Source organism: Heloderma suspectum, chromosome 2 (assembly GCF_057233095.1).
Source record: "Heloderma suspectum isolate Gila_16-S chromosome 2, 16-S_ref, whole genome shotgun sequence".
NCBI lineage: Eukaryota > Metazoa > Chordata > Lepidosauria > Squamata > Helodermatidae > Heloderma > Heloderma suspectum.
Genome location: NC_139459.1, coordinates 73392827 through 73415587, shown reverse-complemented (window position 1 = coordinate 73415587; position 22761 = coordinate 73392827). Strand labels below are relative to the sequence as shown.

General features: G+C 41.0%; 1 protein-coding gene across 5 annotated transcripts in view; it reads left to right on the top strand.

The window, feature by feature from the left end:
* The window catches only part of MCC (MCC regulator of Wnt signaling pathway), a 320734-nt gene that overhangs the window by 213928 nt on the left and 84045 nt on the right, over positions 1-22761 (top strand). For all 5 annotated transcript variants that reach the window (XM_084833886.1, XM_084833884.1, XM_084833883.1 and 2 more), the window contains one exon: positions 13883-14025. In XM_084833886.1, coding sequence (XP_084690012.1) covers positions 13883-14025 — 143 coding nt within the window. The remainder of the gene's footprint in view (positions 1-13882; positions 14026-22761) is intronic.

Sequence of the window (22761 nt, the reverse complement as noted above, 5' to 3'; positions counted from 1 at the left end):
GGCCTGGCGTGCTATGGTCCATGGGGTCACAAAGAGTTGGACACGACTTAATGGTTGAACAACAACAACAAAACATATGCTGCTTGCCTTTCTATAGTTTTCTGGCCATTTAGAAATGGCACAGTTTAATGTTCCTTTTAACATGGAATGGGTGGATATTTGTAATACCATTCTGCCTCTCCTAATGTTGTTGAAAATTAAAACCAGAAAACCCAGTATCCCTAAGTGATATAAGTGAGTTAGGGAGCAATCCTATGGCCGCTAGACAGCAGCTAGACATCCATAGGATACCATGTTATCCGGAACCCGACCTCAGTGCCCGCACTCTGAGATCGGTTCTGGGAGAACAGACCTCCCCTGACTTCCACGCTGCTTCTAAGGCAGCGCGGAACAGCCCCATCCTCTGCACTCTCAACAGGAGCGCGGAACAGCCAAAAAGGGGTGTGGCTGGGGGCATTCCAGGGCGGGGAGGGCGGAAATGCTTGTATGACACATCCAGTGTGTCGTCTGGCAGCCTCCTCCCCCTCTCCGTCCTCCGCTCAGCCGCAATCAGCTGTCTAGCCAAAAATGCAGGGCAGGAGGAGCACAAAGGGAACAATCCCCTCCGTGCTTCTCCTGCCCTGCGTTGGATAGGTGGTCACCTCCGAGTTCAAAGACAGCCACCTGTCTGGATAGGATTGCACCCTTATACACTCATGTCTCAGGCTGTGACAGTTACACTCTTAACAAAAAATGTAAAATGCCTGTCACAGCCTCTGGACTTCAAAGGGAAATAAATCTCTCTTCATGTTTGTTTTGTTTGACCTTTTCTGTTAGAGGTGCAAATTAGTAGCTGCTGTTAAAATGAAAATATTTTGGTGGAGTTGTAAAACTGTACTATATGTACGTCAGGGGCGTTGTTGAAGGAGAGCCCACTTGGGCATGGGCCCTGAATCTTTTTTGAGCTGTGCCCCGGATCTTTTGAGCTGTCCTAATTGCCATTTTTTTTACATTTTCCCATTGACTTGCATTGGAAAACAAAAACGGCCATAACTTTTTTAGTTTGTACGATAAATACATTAAATTTGGAGGCTTGGTAGCCCCCATGGAGCCGACTGAATATGCCAAATCTAAGGCAGTTAGGTCTAGTGGCTTTTGTGCTAGTCACAGGTAAAGTTTGCTATTTTCAAGAAAATATATCAAAGCAAAGAGCTATAATTTATTTGCTCTTCCACATACGTGCATGGAATTTGGGGACCTAGCAGGCCCTATGGAGCTGACTGAACCTACCAAATTTCAGACGGTTAGGTCCGGTGGCTGTTGTGCTAGCCATGCATAAAGTTTCCTTTTCTCAAAGTCTAAAACAAAAAGTAAAAACTGTCAAGGCATCCAGAGGATTAGAGATCCTAATCAGAAGGTGTTTAAGGTGACCTTTAGGAGGTCACTATCCCTAATCTCTGGTGTAGGGTTTTATTTTTTGAGGTGCAAAAAACCTCTCTCCCCCTACTTTTATTTTCTGCTCTTACATGCCCACTGTTGGGAGCTTGCCTGCAATGAAATTTTGAAGAGGGAGAAGGAAGGGAAGAAAGGGCTCCATGTGAAATACTGGTATTTCACACAGCATTTTACTGCCTCATACTGGAACCTTTGGCTTCGGCAGAAGTTTAGTAGCTTCAGTACAGCAAAGAATCCAATCAGCCTCCACAAACTTCTTTCTCCCCCTCCACTTTAAAATTTCTCCTAAATAGCTGTAGGACTCAAATAATCCCAAAGGGAGGGTTAGGACTATGTCGCATCATGAGTGAGAAACTGCGGCGGCTTTTAAATAGGGTCTACAATTTTAAAAAAGCTAGAAAAAGCCCTGAGCCACCTCACCTCATAAAGTTTATTTAAGTATGTGCAATCCTTGCAAACCCTGCACAGCCTCCTAAATTCCTCTGAAGTACTATCTCTCTGAAAGGAGCCACTTTTCACGCCCCCCCCATGTGCATTTCCAGTCATCATTCCTCTTCTTCCCTCCCCTATCCTGTTCTTTCTTTCTCTTCTTTATTCCACCCTGAGCATATCTTGGGGAATTCTTAAATAGAATTCTCTTTGGTGGGCAAGAGAAGTTCTGAACTGTATTTGACTTTATACAAACAGACAAGAGGGTTGGTTTTTCTCCTTCTCACTTAAGTCTTTGAGAAGAGTGGGTTCACATGGTTGCAGAGAAACAAATCTGGGGCTGTTTTGTTTGTCAGTTGCCATTATCCAGCAATAGGAAGGGCTGTAGCTCGGTGCTAGAGCACATGCTTGGCGTGCAGAAGGTCCCAGGTTCAATCCCCAGCGTCTCCAGGTAGGGCTACGAAAGAATCCTGCCTGAAACTTTGGAGAGCTGCTGCTGCCAGTCACTGTCAACAATTCTGGGCTAGATGGACCCAGGGTCTGACTCAGTATAAGGCAGCTTCCTATGTTCCTATGAACAGAAAGCTTTAATTAAAAAAACAGGAGTTTTTGGTTGTTTTTTAAGTGGAGGGGAGATAAATATTGCTAATGTATGCAATCCTACGTATGCCTACTGAGAAGTCCTGTTATGTTTAATGAGGCTTACCCTCAGGAAAGTGTGCATAGGATTCCAGCACAAGTTACTTTTGCAGGGAGGTTTGCACCTTGATGCTCTGCATGTTTACTCAGAAATAAGTCCTGAGTTGTGAGCATGGTACTGAAGGCTAAATACAGTGCCTACCCAATTCCACCTAATGAATTGACTACCCTTTCAGCTCAGTCCTATGCATGTTTTGTCATTTGTGAGTTTGGGGATTTTTTGCATGAACTCTAGCTTCAGTGGTGAGGGAAAGGCACTTAGTGCATGCTCAGAGTTTCTCCATAATTTAGCCCTAGTTTTGAAAACAGACTCATTGGCTGAATCTTGGTGAAGTCTTGGCACAAATGAAGTTATGGGGAGGAAGATACAATGAGAGCTTGTGCATAACAAGGAGGAGATAGAGAGAAGTTGCACTAAACAAGACATCTGTTTTTATGGAGAGTTGCTGGAGCATGGTAGGATGAGGAGGGATAGTTGCATGGAGGGGAATGGAATTAGTAGGGGGAGACTGTAAGTGCTCAGTGGTGAACAAAAAACATTCTGCACATGCTCAGGGGCACTCTATTTAAGAACATAAGAAGAGCCATGCTGCATCAGACCAAGGTACATCTAGTCCAGCATTCTGTTCATACGGTGACCAACCAAATGCCCATAGGAAACCCACAAGCAGGACATGAGTGTAATAGCACCTTCCCACCCATGTTCCCCTGTTGCTAACATTGGTGAAATGTAAATAAATTCTAGTAATTCTAAATTTGCATGCATGTATATCCTTTAGAAACTTTGCAGGTTTCTTTCCTGGGGGACACCTCTAATGACCTGTGCATTTTCATACAAATTTACCCCAAAACTATTGGGGAAGGGGGGAAGGGAAGGGAAAGCAAATCACTCCCTCCCCCAAATTGGAGAACTCCCCTTCCACATGAACTGCTACACTTATCCTTCTGAAACTTTGCTGCTTTCTTACTTAGGGACAACTGTAGGCTGCCTGTAATTTTCAGAACAATGGTCCACAAGGAACATAGGGAGATAAGTATGCCCTCTTTTGGAGACCTCAAAATGTCAGGGCCACCCTTGCACAAAAACCCTTGTGGCTATCATTCTGAAATTTGGCAGACGTGATCTCGTCTGATGGGGCATTGAATCCTGAAATGTTTATCCAGTTCTTCCAAGCAATTAAAATGTTATTGGCAGTTCCCTTTAAAAAAACATCAAAATATAAACCCTGCACCTATATTTCTGACATTGGGCAGGTGTAATCCCCTTCCCCAAATCCCCTTCTAGGAGGCTACTATGCCTGAAATTATCATTCAGTTCTGACCAAGATAAAATAGTTAGTTTTTTTCTAATTTCCCATGGTAGTCAACAGGAAGCATAAAGACTCATTTTTCCAAACCTTGACTCAGGTTTGGTGCTTGAGCTGAAGTGGTCTGACTACAAATTGGCCCGAGCAGAAGCAGGATGTTTTCCAAAATGCTGAATCGGGGTCTGAGTTGAAGTGGGGTGGAGGGTCAGTGAACACTTCTTAAGTATGCATGTATGTATGTATGTATGTAATCTATACACACATGCAAGCACACTGCATGCACACACTACACACACACACACATATATATATTAGACGTGCACTTAGACTATATGCAAATTTGTGTTATGGGCCTGTGCTTTTAAGAGCCTAGCAACGCCCCTGTACATTTAATCGTTTTTGTGAACTGCCTTCAGTTAAAGCATTTGTAGAAAGATGGGTTATGCATTTTACTATAAAATAATAATCTGTGTGTCATAGTTTTAAAATTAGCATATTAGATCAATTCTAGTGCAATTTTATGGTGTGATTATATTGTGTACCCATCTCTCACTCTCTCTCTCTCTCACTCTCTCCATGGTCTGAACAAATATGCCAGTTTATACAACTGCACTTAATTTGTGTTGTCCGATTGCAATTGTTAGGGGTCTTAGGAATTTCAGTTATTTTTTCAAGGGCTTTTGTAGTAGACTCCAGTGAACAAAACACAAAGAATGAAGACAGTTGTGAGGGAAAGGAATAGGACAAAAGTTATAGGGAAAAGTTGAATGGGCTGTGCAATGGTTTCTGACCTCTCCTCTAAAACCCTTACCAGAAAATTTGCATATTTTGAAATTTCCTTCTTCTATCATCAAATCTCATTTTAAAATTGTTTTTTAAACTAAAAATAAAAGCTGGTGCTATCAAGAACATTTCTTGCCAAATTATTTGGTACTCATGGGTGGTACTCTTGAGTGTAGTGCAGGGGTAGGCAAAGTAGCTGTCTAAATGATCATTGGTCATGCTGGCTTGGGCTGATGGGTGTTGAAGTCCAACAACATCTGGAGTAGAGTGTGGATAGGTATCCACAGTTGGGAGGGAGGATTGTAAACAGTGATGTCAGAGGGAAATGAAATGCAGAAAGTACAGATAGTGTTATCTTTGGGTGATAACTCCATCATTGCTGATGAGCTGATTAGCACATGTACTGCGATTTGCCCAAAAAAAGGCTTTGTCCCTGTTCAAGGGCATAGAGATGAACAGCTGAATCTTAGTTCATTTGATCTGAGGAAGGATATCTTGTGTATTAGTTAATGAATCTGATGCTCTAAGATCCCTCAGGGAGGACTATACAGAATTAGCTGAAGGAAGATTATTTTGGCTTTCTCCGGAGGGAGCTTCATAGACTGTGCAACGCCCTTCGCCCTTCATAATCTACACCGCACGGAGACAAGCTTCAGGCTGTAACTAATTTATTTGCTTGCAACTGGCCGCTTTACAAATGCAGATTTTAGGAACATTCTCAGCCTGCCTCAGGCCCCTAAACCACTAATCTGCAATTCCTAATAGAGTTGCCAACAGTTTGGGCGTGAACCTCTCACAACCAGACTTGCTTCACAGTGATGCCCCTCCCTTAGGGTGGCTCCCTCTTACGATGGCTTCCAAGAGTGGCTATTTTGGCTGAGCGTCTAAGCCCTGCCCCTAACTCTTCCTGCTTGGCGTTACAATGTGCCCTAGTGTCTCTCAAGCCACACCCCAATTCCTCCTCCTTGGAAGCTTGAGTTCTAACGGTAGAAGGATGGGGCAGCAACTCAGCCTGGCCCATTTGTTTGTCAAGGTCTTCAGAGGAATCTCTCCCAGTGTTTTGGCTCACTAGGGAAGTTCCCTCCCTTGGCCTCTGATCTAACTGTTCCAACTCTGATTCAGGGTCGGAGCTGTCAGAATTCTCAAGGCGCTTGGACTCATCCCTGACAGACAGAGGGGTTGTATGTCAAAAACACCCTCCAGACCTCCCGAAGTTGTTCACCCCTACTTTAGAATTATTTATCTTGGACTATATCAGGACATTTAAAATCATCTTGTTTTTCAAAAAACAAGGTAACCAGATGGATTAATCAATTGTTTCTCCAGGATAGATATTTTTTGCAATGTCTGACATGCAGTGAACTTTGATAATGGGGTAGCATAGAAATACTGTGAATTTGCACAAATACATTAAATAAGGAGGCTAGAAATATTAAATAGCAGAGTTTCAGCAAATCTTGCCCCTTTTGTATCCTTTCATATCACGACTTCGTGGGTTAAAAATGTAGAAGTGGATGATCCTCCCATCCCCACTGTCCAAAAGGGAATTACTATATTTCAGAAGATAGGATACTGTTATACATGTTGGGTGCTCATCTTTTAAATTATTATGAAGCAGAAAAAACATAAAAACAAAACATACACAAAGAAGTATTTCAATTTATATCACTTCCATATAGAATCACATACCTATGAAGAAGAAAAAATAAGACAAAATCTAATCATGCAAATCAGTTGGGTACTACATTTACCCAAGAATCCTCAAATGGTCATTTTTTCCACAAACATTTCACAATAGCATCATTTCTCCCCAAACTTGTATGCTGTAGAATTTTACATATGATTAGATACCAGATTTTCTGAAGCCAGAAGTCTATTGATGGCTTATTCATTCTTTTCCAGTTCTTGGCTATAATCATATTCATAGCGTTAGCATATTGCAAAACCTATCTGTATTCTTTCTTTGGATGTAAGAGTTGGTGTCATTTAAGGCGATGATCTTGGAACTAAGCTTAATTATCTCCTTTAATTCCTGAATCACCTTGGTAACTGTCATCCAGTTAGACGTAATGATTTTATTATTCTACCATATATGTAGTAAGTTGGCCTCACCCATCGTACATCTCTTAACATACACTACTATTTCTAAATATTTTTCTTAGTCTTGTTGGAGTATTGTACCATCGAAGTAGATTCCTATAAAAATGTTGTGACATTTTAAATGTTACTGAAGAATCAACTTTACAAAAACATTCCAATCTCTCACAAGGATAGTAATTTGCAAACAGCCCTCCTATTTTTCCCTGTATTTGTCATCTTTGCTGTTAAGCTGCTGAATTCCAGCTTAACATTCTAGAGAGCTAGAGATCTAGAAGGGTTAAAATTTGCTTTTTTCCAAGATGTAAATGTAATCCTATTTTTTTTGTTTTAAAATAGTTGGGTTTTTTTAAGTTTGGGGGCAGTGGAGGGTGGCAGGGGCTGTGTGTTTCCCATCCCTGTTCTAAAGACCAGAAAGACGCATTGTGAAGGATTTGTGTACTCTCATTCTGCCTAGGCCTGTTAAAATTCCAGTGGGTAATGCTTATCTACCCTTGAATCTCTAGGTAAAATGCCTGTTCCCCCAGCTGGTGGATGGACAGTATTTGATTCAGCCCATAGCTTTACAAGGGTATAGCACTATACATTATAATGCTATACTTTATTCAGTCAATCAAGTAGCATTATGGAGGTATACCACTATTCCCCTATAATGCTAATTTAAAAAAATAAATTGTGAAAATACCTTTCCAGTCACCAACATTAATCATCTTGGTGAAATGACAGGGGTGGGTGGGGTTTCCATCATATATATGTGTATACACACACACACACATACTGCATTATGGCATTTAAATGGGGTGTGTGTGTGTGTGTGTGTGTGTTTTCAAAACAAAATATAGCCACCCTACTTAAAAGGTGGATTTCAAAAGTAAATGGATTATAAAATTTGCCTCCCCCTCCCTGTGTTATGGTTATACAAAATGTGTTCTGAGTTGTCACAGGTTTACCTACCTGATAGGTTACTGCCCATGTCAAAGCCACACCTTTTTAAAAAAGGATGGAAGAGTAGCACTAAGGGCACATACTCCCGTGGAGATTGTGGTACTCTTCTGTCCTTTAAAAAGCTGGACTTCCTCCAGTTTAAAAAAAAATAATAGAGGCAGCATTGGGAAAACACAGGAGGATTACAAATGGATAATGTTACGTGGATCCCCCATAAGATATTAGTGAACTTGCCATAGCAATTCCCAATGTGGAAGCAACCTAGAACCAAAGCAATTTTTTTGCTATATATAATCATATTGGTCATTTAGAACTTTGCATATCTGCTTAAGATTAAGAAATTCAGGTTTGGATCATCTGTATGAAATTGGATTAACTACTGAAACATATTAGTTGTAGACTATGCAGTTAGTCTACATCAGTTCTGCAACAATGTATTTTCACCCCTGAGCCCTTTAGAGCAACTAACCTTCTCACATGTGAAATAAGAATCTCAAGTCTGAAATAAGCAAAATGAGTTTTATCAACTATCCTTAATTACTAACACCAATTAGCTAACAATATGTAGGTGTTTTAAGTTCATGTTAGCTCCTAATTGGCTCATGATACTCATTATATTGTCACCCAAAATTAGATGAAAGCAATAACTTGGTGGCAGACAACTATAGTATACATTTTGTGACATACATTGCTAGAGGGAGAGACAGAAAGATCTCTGTCTTTCTCTAACAAGAAAATATGTTCCATATTTTCCCAGAAAGCATTATACTTTATCCATGCTTTTAATTTTGAAAAAAAAAATCTCAGAAGAGAGGAAAAAGTTGCTCATTCAGTGAAAATGTTGATCAGAACTGTTTGGGAGACTGCCACCCAGTCTTTATCCTACAAAGCTAAAAATGGAAACTTCCTATTTATAAGAAGATCTGACAAAAATGGTAACATAAATATCATTGTAACAAACCTTGTATTCACAGAGGACCTTCACACCTGACAATATCAAAGTGCTTTAGCAGCACTAATTAAAACAGAACAAATGTTGGAAAATAACCAATGTCTAAGCCATGAGAGAATTACTGTGCCCACACCCTGTCAACACCCCAGATGAATTCCTTAGTGGAGATGAGGGTGGGGAATGCATCCATGTGTCACTTCTATAGTAATGCAAAATACCATAATGCAAAAGCATTATGTTTAATGAAGGGAAGAAAACATAAATGTTACACTGTACTGCTTGGTTTCCTTTTTTTTTGCTCAATTATGTATCTGGGTAAGTCATTGTCCTAATTTAAAGCAAGAGTTGGTTGTTGTGGTCTGATCAAATGGCAACAGGATCCTCCAGCTAAACAAGCAACTAAACTTTGCTCTAATTGCTGAGAGGAAGCTGTGATGGTTAGGCCTCCATATGGAGATCATTCACCTATATCCAAAGACCATAACAGGCCTAGCCATCTAAACATGTTTCAAGATACATTTATTGGGCCACACTATAATCCTACTCTGTTGCAGGGAGGACTCTTGGCTGATTGAATAATGGATTAAGATTTTTACCCCACCCCTTCAATCAAATTGTTAGGGTGGCTTACAATAAGATATTTAAAAAACCACAAGAAAATAGCAAGTAAATGAAAATAAGCTAAAAGCCGCTCATCTATTAAAGCAGACATTAACATAATATACAAGGCAGAGTAAAACAGATTATCCAAAGTTTTAAAGCTTGCAAAAATAAAAAGAACTTTGCTTGGCACAGGAATGTCATCAAAGTAGGCACTAAGCAAGCTTCTCTGGGGAGAGAATTCCAATGTTCTTAAGGGCAGCCTGATTCCCCAAATGTGCATTAAAACAATAATACACTGGTGTGGATATTACTCTGAAAGTACCAATTATAATCTTTGCATTTTGGTATTGTATGGCAAGCAGTATTGTGTAGTTGGACATGAAACTGACATGCCTACATCTGTCTGTTCTAATTGCTCTCAGCCTCTGTGTCCATTGGTCAATGAAAGTAGGTTTCAGCTCCATCACGATTGTTGTGAGGTAAACTGTGCTTGTTAAATGTGCATTGTTCACAAGGGTCTGTTGCAAGCATGTATATTGTCTACAATAAAGATTTATTTAGGTTCACTAAGGGCACAATCCTATCAACCCTGGAGAGTATCCCATGGGATATTTTGGATTCCCCCTGCTGAAGCCATAGACATTACTATGACCTTGGGAGGGGAAATCTGACATTGCATCCCTCCCACCCCTGCCCCTTCTCAGCAACCATAGGAAGAATTTTGACGGTTGCTTTCCAAGGTTGCAAAAGCAACCTTGGACATAATAAAGGTTGAAAAGGGGGTGTTCCAATGTGTCATGCCCTGACTGGAGGAGTCCTCCTCAGAGAAGGAGCTACAGGCCCCAGAAACCCAGGATACCACAGACAAGGGACTGCCACCGGACCCACAGGAGCATGAACCCTCAGGGGATGTCTCTGCAGGGCTCTGCAGGAGAGAGGGACTCTGCCTCTGAGGCAGAGACTGAGCTACCCCCTGATCCCAGGGAGCGTTGTCACCTCAAGCGACAGGCTAGCAGGGCTCCTGTGCAAAGGAGTGCTCCCCTCCAGAAGAGGTCTCCTCAGGAGAAAGGGACTCCTCAGGAGTAGGCTCTGGAAAGGGAGCTCTGATTGCTACAGCTGAGCTCTGGGTGGGGTCTGGCTATCTTTGAGCTTAAAAGCCTTCACTGGAAACTTAGCCAATGTTGGAACAACTTAGTCCATCTGGCCTCTGCCGTGTACCTTGCCTCCTGAATTGTCCTGTGTCTGATGCTCTGTTTCTTGACCTTTGGGGCTGCACACTGACCCTGATTCTGGACTGTGTAACGTACCTGACTGTTTTACTGTGCTTGATCTCTTGCTTGTGATCTTACTACTCCTGCTGCTGCCTGATCCTTGTTGCCTGACTGACCGCCGGTGTTCTGACCTCTGCCTGGATTTTGACTGCTCTATTGCCTTGTTCCCTGTAGTGCTTGCAAACAGCCAAGACTTGCTCTAGAGGAGAACACAATGGGCAGGGAATGTAGGGGGAAAGCAAAGGCCAGGATCTGTATAATCCTATGGCCTCTCTGTTGCCTGGCCCCACCCACCACCTGTAAGTGAGCTAGACAGCCTCAGGGGCCCAATTAGTTGTGAGGGGAGGTCTTTGGAAGGGGAACAGGAGGCAAAATCACCTGCATCGCTCCTCCTACACAGCAGCAGCAGTAGCCCAGCATAGGATTTTTGAAAGGTTCACCTAAAGGTTCGCTGAGATCAGAGGCTTCTGTCTAGCAGGAGCTTAATCCACAGGATTGTGCCCTTAAACTGCAGTCCTATACACACTTACCTGGAATAAGCCCAGTTGCATTCTGTCAGGTTTACATCTGAGTAGACATGTAGAGGATTGCACTTTAAGAAAAGGTAAGTAAAGAACCGATAGTAGAACACATGTTTTGTGTTTATAAATTTGCGGGAATGTTAAGTTTCATCTAAACCAGAATAGTTTTGGAAAAGAAATACTGTAAACTGACTGCATAAAATGAGAATAAGAGAACTGAAACATAACCTTAAAACAAGCCATGGGTTATATGAGGATTGTCTAGATTAAATTAAGCCCCTGTGGGCTGTCGTGTCATGTGAACCAGGTCACTGGTGTTGTTTAAATAATCATGTGTAGGATATGTTATCCTGCATTTGACATGAGTAATCAACAGTTTGCAGGAACAATTTCCTCTTATTATGTATGCATGCATTTCTTTGTTCACAGGCCAGTTTTGAAAGTTTAGCCTCAGTCAATAGCCACTTTGTAAATTTGTTTATATCCGGGAGAAAAATAGCTAACACTGCCTCATAGTTTGGATTTAAACCCGGGCTAAAAATAATAGCAAACAACGTTCACTACAGCTTGTGAGTACAAGTGTTAGCATTATGACTAGCCCATCCCCCTTTCCACTCAGAGATCATTCAGGTTTTAAAATGAAGGGCTAATTACAGAGAGTTGACATAAATGAGCAAACAAATTACCCTTCTGACCAAAAAAAGACAGCTCTTTCCCTGCATGGTAATTGTTTTCTGTCTAAAGCTAATTATTGTTGGCTTCTGTTGTGCCTAATAATTAACTTATTCATAGAACATTAATTCACATTTCATTATCTTGTCCTTTAATTTATGCTGTTTGGAGTTTGGTTCTCTCACCTGCATCGTCAAATATTCCTTTGATCTGATCTTATCATAACTACTTGGTATGGTTTGAATATTTGCTTCATGCAGCTGATAAAATATGCCTCTCAGTTGAACTTTGTAGTTCCCTAAATAGTTCAAAAATGGTATTTTCAAGGGATCTAAATGCAGGTTTATGCAGGGCAGTATAATGGGCATGCAGTAATTTAGGTTTTCCTTTTGACTTGCCCTTGGCCATAAATGGCCTTTACCTCCCTTCTGTCACCTTAAAGCCAGTTAAGATGTTACTGCAACTGGCTGTATGTTACTTTCGTTGCAACTAGATAAAAATGACAGCACACACAACTCTTGGACTTGTCGGCTGTTAAGTGGGAGGAGAGGCTCAAAGAAAATTACAGCTCCTCTTCTGGGACTAGAAAAACCACTATCAGAGTTTGTAATCATGGAGGAGGAGCTGGAGCTATGGTCTTCTACAAGTCCCTTCCCCTCTTCCTTGATATCATGTAAATAGTGTAAGTGAGCCACCCATGAGCAGTTATTGTAAGCCAATAGTGATTATATTTGCACTGAACTTGCCAATAATGAACACTTGGAACACATTTAAGCTTACAGGGCACAACCTTCTCCATAATGAACAAAGAATTGCAGTGAGTGGGAATTGTGTGAGATGGGTTTTGCAAATACAAGTGTGCTCTTTCTTTCTCTCTCAACTCATTATAGTGAGAGCTTGTACACAAGATGTTCCAGGAGGCTGTTTCCTTGTTGTACTTGCTAGATATACTACTCGTTAAAAAGATTGCTTTTAGCAGAGTAATTCCACATGGTTATTGAAATATTCAGATGGCCAGTAGTGGACAGTGATGGGGGGTTTTCTAGAAAAATGTGAATTGGAAAATTTTCTACTGCCCTAAAATAAATGGAGATCTGATTTAGCATATTTATTTTGACTTTCATTTGGTAAGCAAAACCTTTGTTAAAAGCATGTCTATTTTATGTGCTGCGTAAATATCTGCAAAGTTTTTCCAATAGCCCAAAGTAGTTGAACTGCAGTTTTTGATTAGGGGGTGGGGGACAGGAATTGATATAGTGCACTTACCTGGCAATCGCACAGAATGCGGACAGAAGCTCTGAAGGAGGAGGAACAACCTCATCCAAAGCTTTGCCAGGTTCATGCCAGCGAGACAAAAGTGAGGGAGGAGTGGAGTTCTCTCCCCTCCCATCCGTTCTGTTCAGGGAGGGTTTTTTTATGGCCTGTTACCCTCCCTTAGCAACCAGTGGGAGGGCGATTATTTACACCAGCCCCAGGGCTGACATAATTTCCCTCCTATGTTGGGTGCATGTTTGGGGAACAGGAGGGCTTTGAATCTTGCAGATTCAAGCCCTCCAAAGCCTTTTGTGATCTGCCCACACCATGTTTCTGATCTTCCCCCTTTCGTCAGAGCTGTGACATCAGAGAAGTAAGGGATGCAGAAGTTTCCATGGGGCTGGGAGGGAGTTCTGAGGTCAGATCTCTCCCTCTAAGGTGGGACCCCTCTCTCTGCCCTTGGAGAGGGTGATCCCAAAAATCATATGGCTCCTAGGATGCCTTCCCATAGTAGTGCAGCTTAAGTGTGGTTTAAATGTTATATTTAAATTCAGAGATCTACATGGAAAAGACCTTTCTCTGGAATATTTGTAAATATTTTAATATATGATAACTCAATAGCATGCAGTCTCCGTAGCTTTAAGGAGAGAAATGAAGACCCTGAAAACTGTCAACATATTAATTTTAGCATGCCTGAATTGCTATGCTCATAAATTTATGTGCTTCCTAGGGATAGTCTCGGGGGTGGGGTGGGGTGGGGGGAGGATGTGAATTCTGTGAGCTTCCTAGTCTATATATTGACCACAGTGATGTGGACTTTCCTCATATCTGTAGAATTCAAGATCTTACTGAATTTGTGCTGTTTCTGTTTGGTAGTTGGGGAGAAAAATCATTTGTTTGTTGTTCGCTCCTCAGGGAAGAAGATGAATATTCAGAACTGCGATCAGAACTTAGTCACAGCCAGCATGAGGCCAATGAAGATGCACATAGCATGGATCAAGATCAAACTTCCGTTTCTGTCCCAGAGAACCAGTCAACTATGGTTACAGCTGACATGGGTGAGCAGTATTTTGAATATGTCTCAAAGCAGCAGCAGAAATTTATTGCAGCTTTTAAAAGACAAATTAAAACCTTCAGAGAGAAGGGAAGGGATATGGTAGTATGTTTTATTAGTAGATTTAAATGTGTAAGCAAGCTCTCCTGAATAACAGTCGTAACAACCAACATTTTATAGTATCCCAGTTTCTTGTTCTCAGTTCTTTAGGGAAGGAATATGGTAGCAGCAGAGGCAGACTGGAAGATTAGTCTGTTGGGCAACTTTTCCTTTTCTTAATGTAGACATTAAACATACATTACCTAAAACAGGCAAAGGGACTTCTGTTTTTTATTTGAGGGCTAGATGCCTTGCTGGATCCGGTAGATGGAGACTCACTTGCAACAGGAATCAGAAATCACATTATCAATAGGAGTCAATCTATAAACAAATATCTACTGCTATGGATACTTCTCAGCTTCTGCAACTTTCACTTCTTGGCTTTTAAAATCTCAGGACAAGGCCTTTGAGGGAGGGAATGGTGTATATTGCCCTTAAGAGGCTGTTGTTAGGCTGAAAAAATCAATCTCAAGCCCTCATTTTGCAATAACTATTGCCTTGTGTCTAAACTTCCATTTTTGAGCAACAATCTGGAGTGGGTGGTTGCCTCTCAAACACAAATAGCCTTGGAGGATACTGATTATTTGGATCCTGAATTCAGGCCTAGTTTTGGGACTGAAACAGCCTTGGTTGTCCTGGTGGATAAGTTATGCTAGGGAATGGTCATGGGGAATGTGACTTCTCAGCTGCTTTTGATACCATTGCCCGTGGTATACTTTTGGATCACCTGGCTGGGTTGGGTTGAGGGGGCACAGTGTTAACAGTGGCTCCAGTCCTATATGTCTGGTCACTCTCATAGCCTTTGGCCTGTGGGGTACCACAAAGTTCCATCTTGCCCCCATGCTATTTAACATCTCCATGAAACCCCTAAGGGAAGTCATCCAGAGGTTTAGCTGCAGTGTCACCAATATGTGGATGATGCACAGCTTTACCTTTGTTTTCTACCCACTAATCACAGGGAAGCTGTGAAACTGCTGAATATATGCTTAGAGGCAGTTTTGGGATGGGTGAATGTGAACAAATTAAACTTAATCCTGACAAGATGGAAGTGGCTTGGGTAGGGAAGTCTTCTGATCTGGATAGAGGGATTCGACTGGTATTGGATGGGATTATATTTTGCCTGAAGGACTAAGTCCATAACTTGGGCATTTGCTGACTGTGGAAGCACAGATAGTGACCGTAGCCAGGAACGCCTCTTATCAACTTTGGTTAGCACATCAGTTACAACCCCATTTAGGGAAAGCAGAACTAGTCTCAGTAACGCATGCCCTAGTTACATCCAGACTTCTATCAATAAGGTTTGCAGGCACTAGAGACAGAGCTTTCTCAGTGGTGGATGGTACCCTATAGAATTCCCTCCCTAAGAGAGATACAGTTGGCTCCACCTGTAATGGCTTTTATGAGGGTATTAAAAACATACATGTTCTCTCTGGATTTTAATTGAAAACATTTTATGACATTTGCTGCTGCTAGATATTTGAAACTGGGTTTTGTTTTAACTGGTTTATTTTAAAGGTGTTTATAATTTAAAGTGCTTCTGTAATTTGGCATTAAATTTTACTGTCTCACATTGTATGGAAGACCAGGGTCTTGAATGGCAACTAGGAAATATATTAAATAAATTATTGGAAAACACTGAAATAATCCATCCATTCATTCTGGCATGTCCATTTAATTTTCCCCCATTGTGAATCACTGATTTTTTAAGTGTATGTGGCAGTTCTGTTTTTCTTAAATATTACTTGGTTATTCCTTGTTGGTGATTTTAGTTTTCTCTTATGCAGTGCTATAACTGTATAATCCATAGACCACCAGTACTGCAAGATCAAATAACAAAGGGAAATAAAAAGCAATATTCTTCCAAGACTTGTTGCTTTCAGAAAGCCCTGTAATTTCTGTACAGATGGCAGGTTTCAAAGTAACATTTGGTAGAGCTGTGAAGTGTTAAGGACATTTGTTTGTGTCACAGTGACTCTGATAGTGATGGTTTTTGTCAAACCCCAGCAGGTTTTGTGGTTCCAAAGCCTAGGCTAACAGCCAGCATGTTCTGTAGAAACAACCATAGACTGACTCTTGGAGCAGAGGGATTCAGAATGTTGAACCACATTTTGCAGATTCTGGACTCTCATTGATACCTAATTCAAGGGGAGAACATACTTCTAATTCTGCTGTCAATTATACCAGTCACTCTGCTGATACAAAAGGTTTGTACTTGGGCAGGCTTTTCCCACCATCACCATATAGATCACTAAAATACACCAAAAATTAAATCGGTACAAAATACTGTGTGCAGACTGACTCTGTAATATTTTCCCCAAAGTACAAAAGAGAGAGTTGTTGACCATTAGCCACATTTCTGATGATATACCACCGAAGCATGCAGGCTTTACATGTAGGAATCTTAGCTGTTCAACTACTGCATGACCTTGCTGCAAAGGCAAAGTTAATACAGAGGGCCTATAATTTTCTCCCTTTGTTTGTTGATGTAAGGCAGACATGATTAATATTGGTTGAGTTCCATAGGGTTATATACCGTCTAGGGAATTTGGAGATTCGTGTTGAACAGTGCAATTGCCCAAGGCAAGGTTAATATGCAGACTGGATGCTGATAGCTTTAAGAACACATGAGAGGAGAGCTTTGTACACTTTTGATTTTAGATTTGTGATGATACAGTTGTCTTAATTAACTCTTTGGGATGTGTTCTTGGAGGTTTCAAGAAGTTCACTTTTGAACTGAAACCAATTAGCAAGGTAGGGCATGTATTGCACTCCACCTAGTATTTTGAGACACTTAATTTAGTTTCCTTGGCCCTATGTATCAAAGTGGGGACTTTATTTAATATATTTGGGTCCTGCTTGTCCTGTCATATGAAGCAACTAACAATAATTTTAAATGGCAATAAAACATAAAATCATTAATAAATTAATTAATTAAAATAAGTACAACTATTAAGACATGTTTTAAAAAAGCAGGGCCCCACTTATTCGTCTCATCTCAGACACAAAAGGTCTGTAGAAATGGACTTTCACTTCTTTCAAAAGCTGGTCACTCAGCTCTAGAAAGCGGGAAAAATACCACAAAGCAAGAACAGTGCCAAGATGGCAGTCAAAGTGGAAGGTAGCCCACCAATGAAAAACAACAACCTTCAGCCTTTTTGTCAAGATCGGGTAACTGGGACAGGAGAGGGTGGAAAGGATTTCTTGCTCAAACTGAATACATTATTCTAAATAATTTAATGTAAGATTTAAATAAGCTTTAGTTAGCTCTTATATTCAACACAAAGCCATGAAACGGGTGAAAAAAGGGGTTTTGCATTGCAGATTCTTTCATACTATCCAGTCCCTCGTATTTCCCTCCAGGAATATCAAATCGTTAATTGTTCAATATAAGAGATTCATGATAGAGGCCCCTTTCTTACAACTAGACATTCTTTGTTATGCTTTTATATGTTTATGCCATGGCACAAATACAGTTTCTTTTTGGCCCTGTTAGCACAATCCCGGAGGAGGAAATAAGCCACTGTGGCTTATTTCCCGCTGTGCATGCCAGGGGGATTTGCATATTAACCCTCACCAGCTTGCTGTATCATGCAAACCTGGTGTGGGTGCCTTGTTGCCATGGTTAACAAGCCTCCCCAGAAGCCTACAACAGCCCATGGATTCTGGGTGGCTTGTTAACCACAGCAACAAGTGACCCTCACCAGGTTCACATGACATGGCAAGCTGCGCTGGCAAGAGTAATTATTCAGATTCCCCCAGCATGCACCTAGCATGCGCAGCAAGGGAAATAAGTCACAGTGGCTTATTCCTCCTTCCGTGAATGTGCAAACCCAGTCTTTGGGGCTGTTAACACAACACGCTAACCCAAACTCAGTGGTTGAGTGTGGGTTGTTTGTTGCACTGTGGGTTAGCATGTTATCTGAATCCAGGACTCTTTCTGCATGGTGACTTATTAACCATCTAGGGTGGCTTGTTAACCACCCTGAACAATCTAGCAACATCCATGGGTTCTCAAGGTGGCTTGTTTGAGAAGAACAAGCCACATTGCATGGTTCCACAACCCACACTCAACCACTGGGTGAGGGTTAGCGTGCTGTGCGAACCCAGTCAATGGCCAGGTTCGCACAATCAGCAGGAGAAACAACACGGTATGGGTTGTTTCCCCCACCCCCATGCGAGCCACTCATGTGACTGGCATTTCCCTAATTACAGTGCCGCATACTGGTGTCTGAAGACAGTGCAGCAGGGGTGGCTTCCAACCCACCCCACAACCCCTAAAGAAAGACATGGGTTATGGGATGGGTTAGAAGCCACCCCCACCGTGCCGCCCGCTGGGTTCAGATGACATGGCAACCTGTGGCGTGACATGGGTAATTAGGTAAATGCTGGTCATGTGAACGACATGCATGGGGACGGGGGAAACAGCCCATATGGCATTTTTCCCCCTGTGATCATGTGAATCCAGCCACTGTGTCAGGCTGGGGGTAAGGACAGTGTATGACTCCAGGAACCATCAAAAGGATTCACATGCCCGGAATCCTGGACAGAATTGAAATGCTATCACTCAATGTAAACAGGCTTTGCAGCCTAATGAAAAGATATAGGGTTGGATCTAGGTTTAGTCATACTTAGAGTAGACCTATTAAAATAAACAAATCTAAAGTTAGTTATGACTAACTTGTCCCATGGATTGAATGGTCTACTCTAAGTATGACTAAAGCTGGATCCAACCCATAGAATCTTGAGGATTGTTAAAGAGCAGAATCTAGAGATCCTTTTTCTTTAGGAAATCCACCATCAGAATCGTAATAAGAACATCTTAACACCTCTCCCCATTCTGGAGAACAATTTTAAGCTGTCAGAACATCCAGAGCAAGGAGTATGGCTATTATCATAGCAAAAATGTGTCCCTATGTAGTGGAAAACCTATTATGTGATCCTTGTAGGTGGTTTATTTTTTGCTAAGGCAAGCTAAGGAATACGCTGGTCACTTTAGGCTCTTCCTTTTGTCCCAACCACTGACAACAGCAATTTGTTACTACCCTACTACTGAAAAACTCAAGCACTCCAGAAATGGAGAAGTGATGCTTGTGAGGGACAAACAATGTAATGGATCAGAAACAAGATGGAAGTTCTAAATACTCCTCAGATTTTAAAAACACCCAGTGCTTTAAGCTCTCTAATAAAGGAATGTGCCAACCTTGATGTGTGGAGGAACCTAAACCCAGGTGTGCAGGATTATTGCTTTTACTCCTTTTGTCACAGTATTTATTCAAGGACTGGTTATATCCTGATGTTATTCTCCCTCATTTCAAAAGTGACCATTGGAAATAGGTGAGATTCTAGTATTAGATCATGCATCAGTCACAGCAACAATGAGCATAACAACTCAAAGCCCTTGTACAACTGTGGGACACCTTAACTGTAGCCTGCTAACAAAATAATGGATTGCAGAAAAAAGCTTTCTTTATTAAAAACTTATATGAAAATTTCTTTATTATAAATTTCTACAAATTTAGAGTATTAAACATTTCTATGAAGAAAATTTCCAAGCCACTGGAACCCTAGTATTTTTGTGGAACACTCTAAAAGCAGTCCTGCAAAGCTTACGAATTCAAAAAGGCCAGAGCCTGTCCAAGACATTTTGCTGTGTGAAGTGAAGAATAAAGTGGCACCTCCTTTCGTTCCATGTACAAAAGCCAACTGGACTGGCAGTTGAATCTCTTTTCCATCCTGATGATGGGACAGCACCGTCTACTGCACCTGAAAGCAGCAAGCTAACTTAGGAGGTGCGGAGCAGGCTGCCTAGCACACAGGCCACTCCTCCAATATTTTTCTGCTTCCTTCCAGCACCTGCCACTTGAGGTGACTACTTCACTCTGAACAACGGTAGGGCCAGCCCTGAAAAAGGCTCACTCCCAACAAAAAATATGAAAGAGCAGGCTAAATAAGATAGGCTCCTAGCTAGAGCTCTCAACAGAGAAAAACACTAGAAATATTATTGCAAGCATCAAACACATTCCAGTGAGATTAACAAAATCTTTCACAGTAATTACACTAACTTATAAATTAAGTGATCCAAACCCAAAAACAGTTGACACCTTCTTCATCTCATTAAATTTGAAGCCAGTCTGTTGGAAACACAGGGACTTCCTGAATCGATCCATAGTCAACAGTCACATAAAGGACAGCATTAGAAATGTGAAATAGGGTAAATCCCCTGGCATTGATGGGTACAACAGTGACTTTTACAGAACATTCGGAAACAATCCTTCAGATTTTTATCCAACCCAAGGGATGCTGTTCCAGCTCTCATGGGAATGTTGGACATCTTACAAGCCATGGCAGGCTTAAAGATCAGCTACAGCAGGTTAGAGCTTTTCTGTCCCAACACCCCTTTATTTACTCAGAAAGAGCTGTAAGGCTTATAAAAACAATTTCTGAGAAACTCTAACTTTAAATACGTGACATTTGGATAACAGGATCTTCACCAATGAAGGAAACATAATTATGAACCTGTAATTAAGCAAGTGGAAAAAATAACTCCATTCTTGGACATTTTTGAAAATTTCTACACTAGGAAAAAGCACCATATCAATAACTCACTATCGCCTAAATGCTGGAAAGGGTGTGGAGCACGGGTACGGTAACCAATATGTGGATGCAATGCCCTGTCATAGCAAAGTATTGGGAGCAAATTCCCCAAATCATAGCAGACATGATGAAGCAGACTATTAAGCAATGTGGAACTCTCCTTTTGTTTATTTTTGAAAATGATAACGATGGCCTAATCCATACGGACCTAATTAGAATGTTCCTAGCAGCAGCAAGTTTGAAGACAGCCAAACACTGGAAAACCATGGTAGATCAAAAGGGTTTGGCAAGTGGCATTGTCTGAAAAGTTAAGTTACAAAAGAGAATAAACAAACACAATACCTTTGCCATTATATAGTATTCATTAATTGTTTATGCTAATAATGCCTCATTGCCTCATAGTCCACGATCAACACTGTTCAAGTTTTAGGACAATGCCTTTTGACACATCCAAAACTTTACATCTTGTCATACAGAGTCCTACAACACGAACTGATCCCCTGGGATCAAGGGGAACATACCAATCAAACCGGTGATCCCAGAGCTGTCCCTGGCAGTGTTCTGTTGTTGTGTTGTTTATATTGTACTTCTGTTCATACACATACTTGAAAATAGCAATTTAGAAAAAGTAATACCAAACAAGCAGTTTGAAAAGACTGTAAAGTTTTGTGCAGCTAATGATTAACGAGGCGGTAAAGGCTTTCACCCTGATTCAACAGCACAGCTATACTGGTGGAATTCTATGCAGTTTGCAATACTCTGATAGTACTATTGAGCAGAAAAGGTGTATGGAGCTGCATGTGGAGAACAAACTTCTATTCATTTTCACCTTGGGGAAAAAATATCTGCATGACTCAAAGGGGCTGTTATAAAATAAGTATAGCATTAATACTTAAAAAAAATAAGGATTACAACCTAGAGTGGGCAGTTTTACTCTTGGGATTGTTCATTTGTTTCTTGCAAATAAAGGTAGTAAATATTGCAACACAACACAATTTTGCAAGTTTTTAAATCAGTTATGCACATCCACAATTAATTTGATGTTTTATTTTACTCTTCTGTTTCTCCTGTGCATGCAAACTTTTATTGGATATACTCATAAAGCAAAGTCATCATAAGCTGAAAATGTAGAACTGCACATTGCATTAATGCTGCAACCTCGCTGACATACCAAACTACACTCACATGTCATGATATACTAGGAAATTTAGATATGCCTCTCTACTGCTACAGGCAATAAAACATCAAGAGCTAAAATAGCTAATCTCCCTTGCTCTATGTTGTAAATCCTATGACTGGGTTTAATCTACTTTCTCCTTGAGATGTGGGTCTCTCTAGCCTTGTTACAAAGTCCTATTTCCTGGAAGGAAAGCTGCCTGAGGGCTAGAACTTAAAATACAAGAGTTTATTTGTGGAAGCCATTGTCTTGTAAAATGTGACAAAATGTGTACAAATTGTTATGGTGCTTCAGGAATGCAGACAAAATAAATAGGTTTTTATCAATTTCAGCAATCTCCTTGGTGCATCTGTGCCTGAGAAACTGTATTTCTAAAACAAACATTTTGCAGCTGAATTGTTGCTATAATGCAGAAAAATGGTTTTTACGTGGAGCTGACATGGCAGAGTTTTTTCATGAAGACTTTTAAAGCACTATTTGTGCAGAATCCCATGCTCTTCTTTTGCTGATCCACATTGAAAATACTATAGCATTTGATCTGTTGAGCAATTTGCCTTGAGGACTTTTAGCCAGCTTTAGAGTATGACCCAGTTTGCACATCATGACTACCCATGGGTAGTTGTGACCACATTGGAGCAAGCAAGCATGCCGGCTCCAGACTGCTCACCCACTTTCGCTTTGCTAAACAACCCAGGAACATTCCTGGCTTGTTCACCATGATGCCTGAACCCGGCACTTTGGAGAAATAACCCACAGTTTTAACCCATAGTTGTTGCGTTAAAACTCTGAGTTGTTTCTCCTTCAACTCAGAGTGCTGGGTTCAGACATCATGGTGAGGAACCCAGGAACGGGGAGTACGTGGGTTGTTTA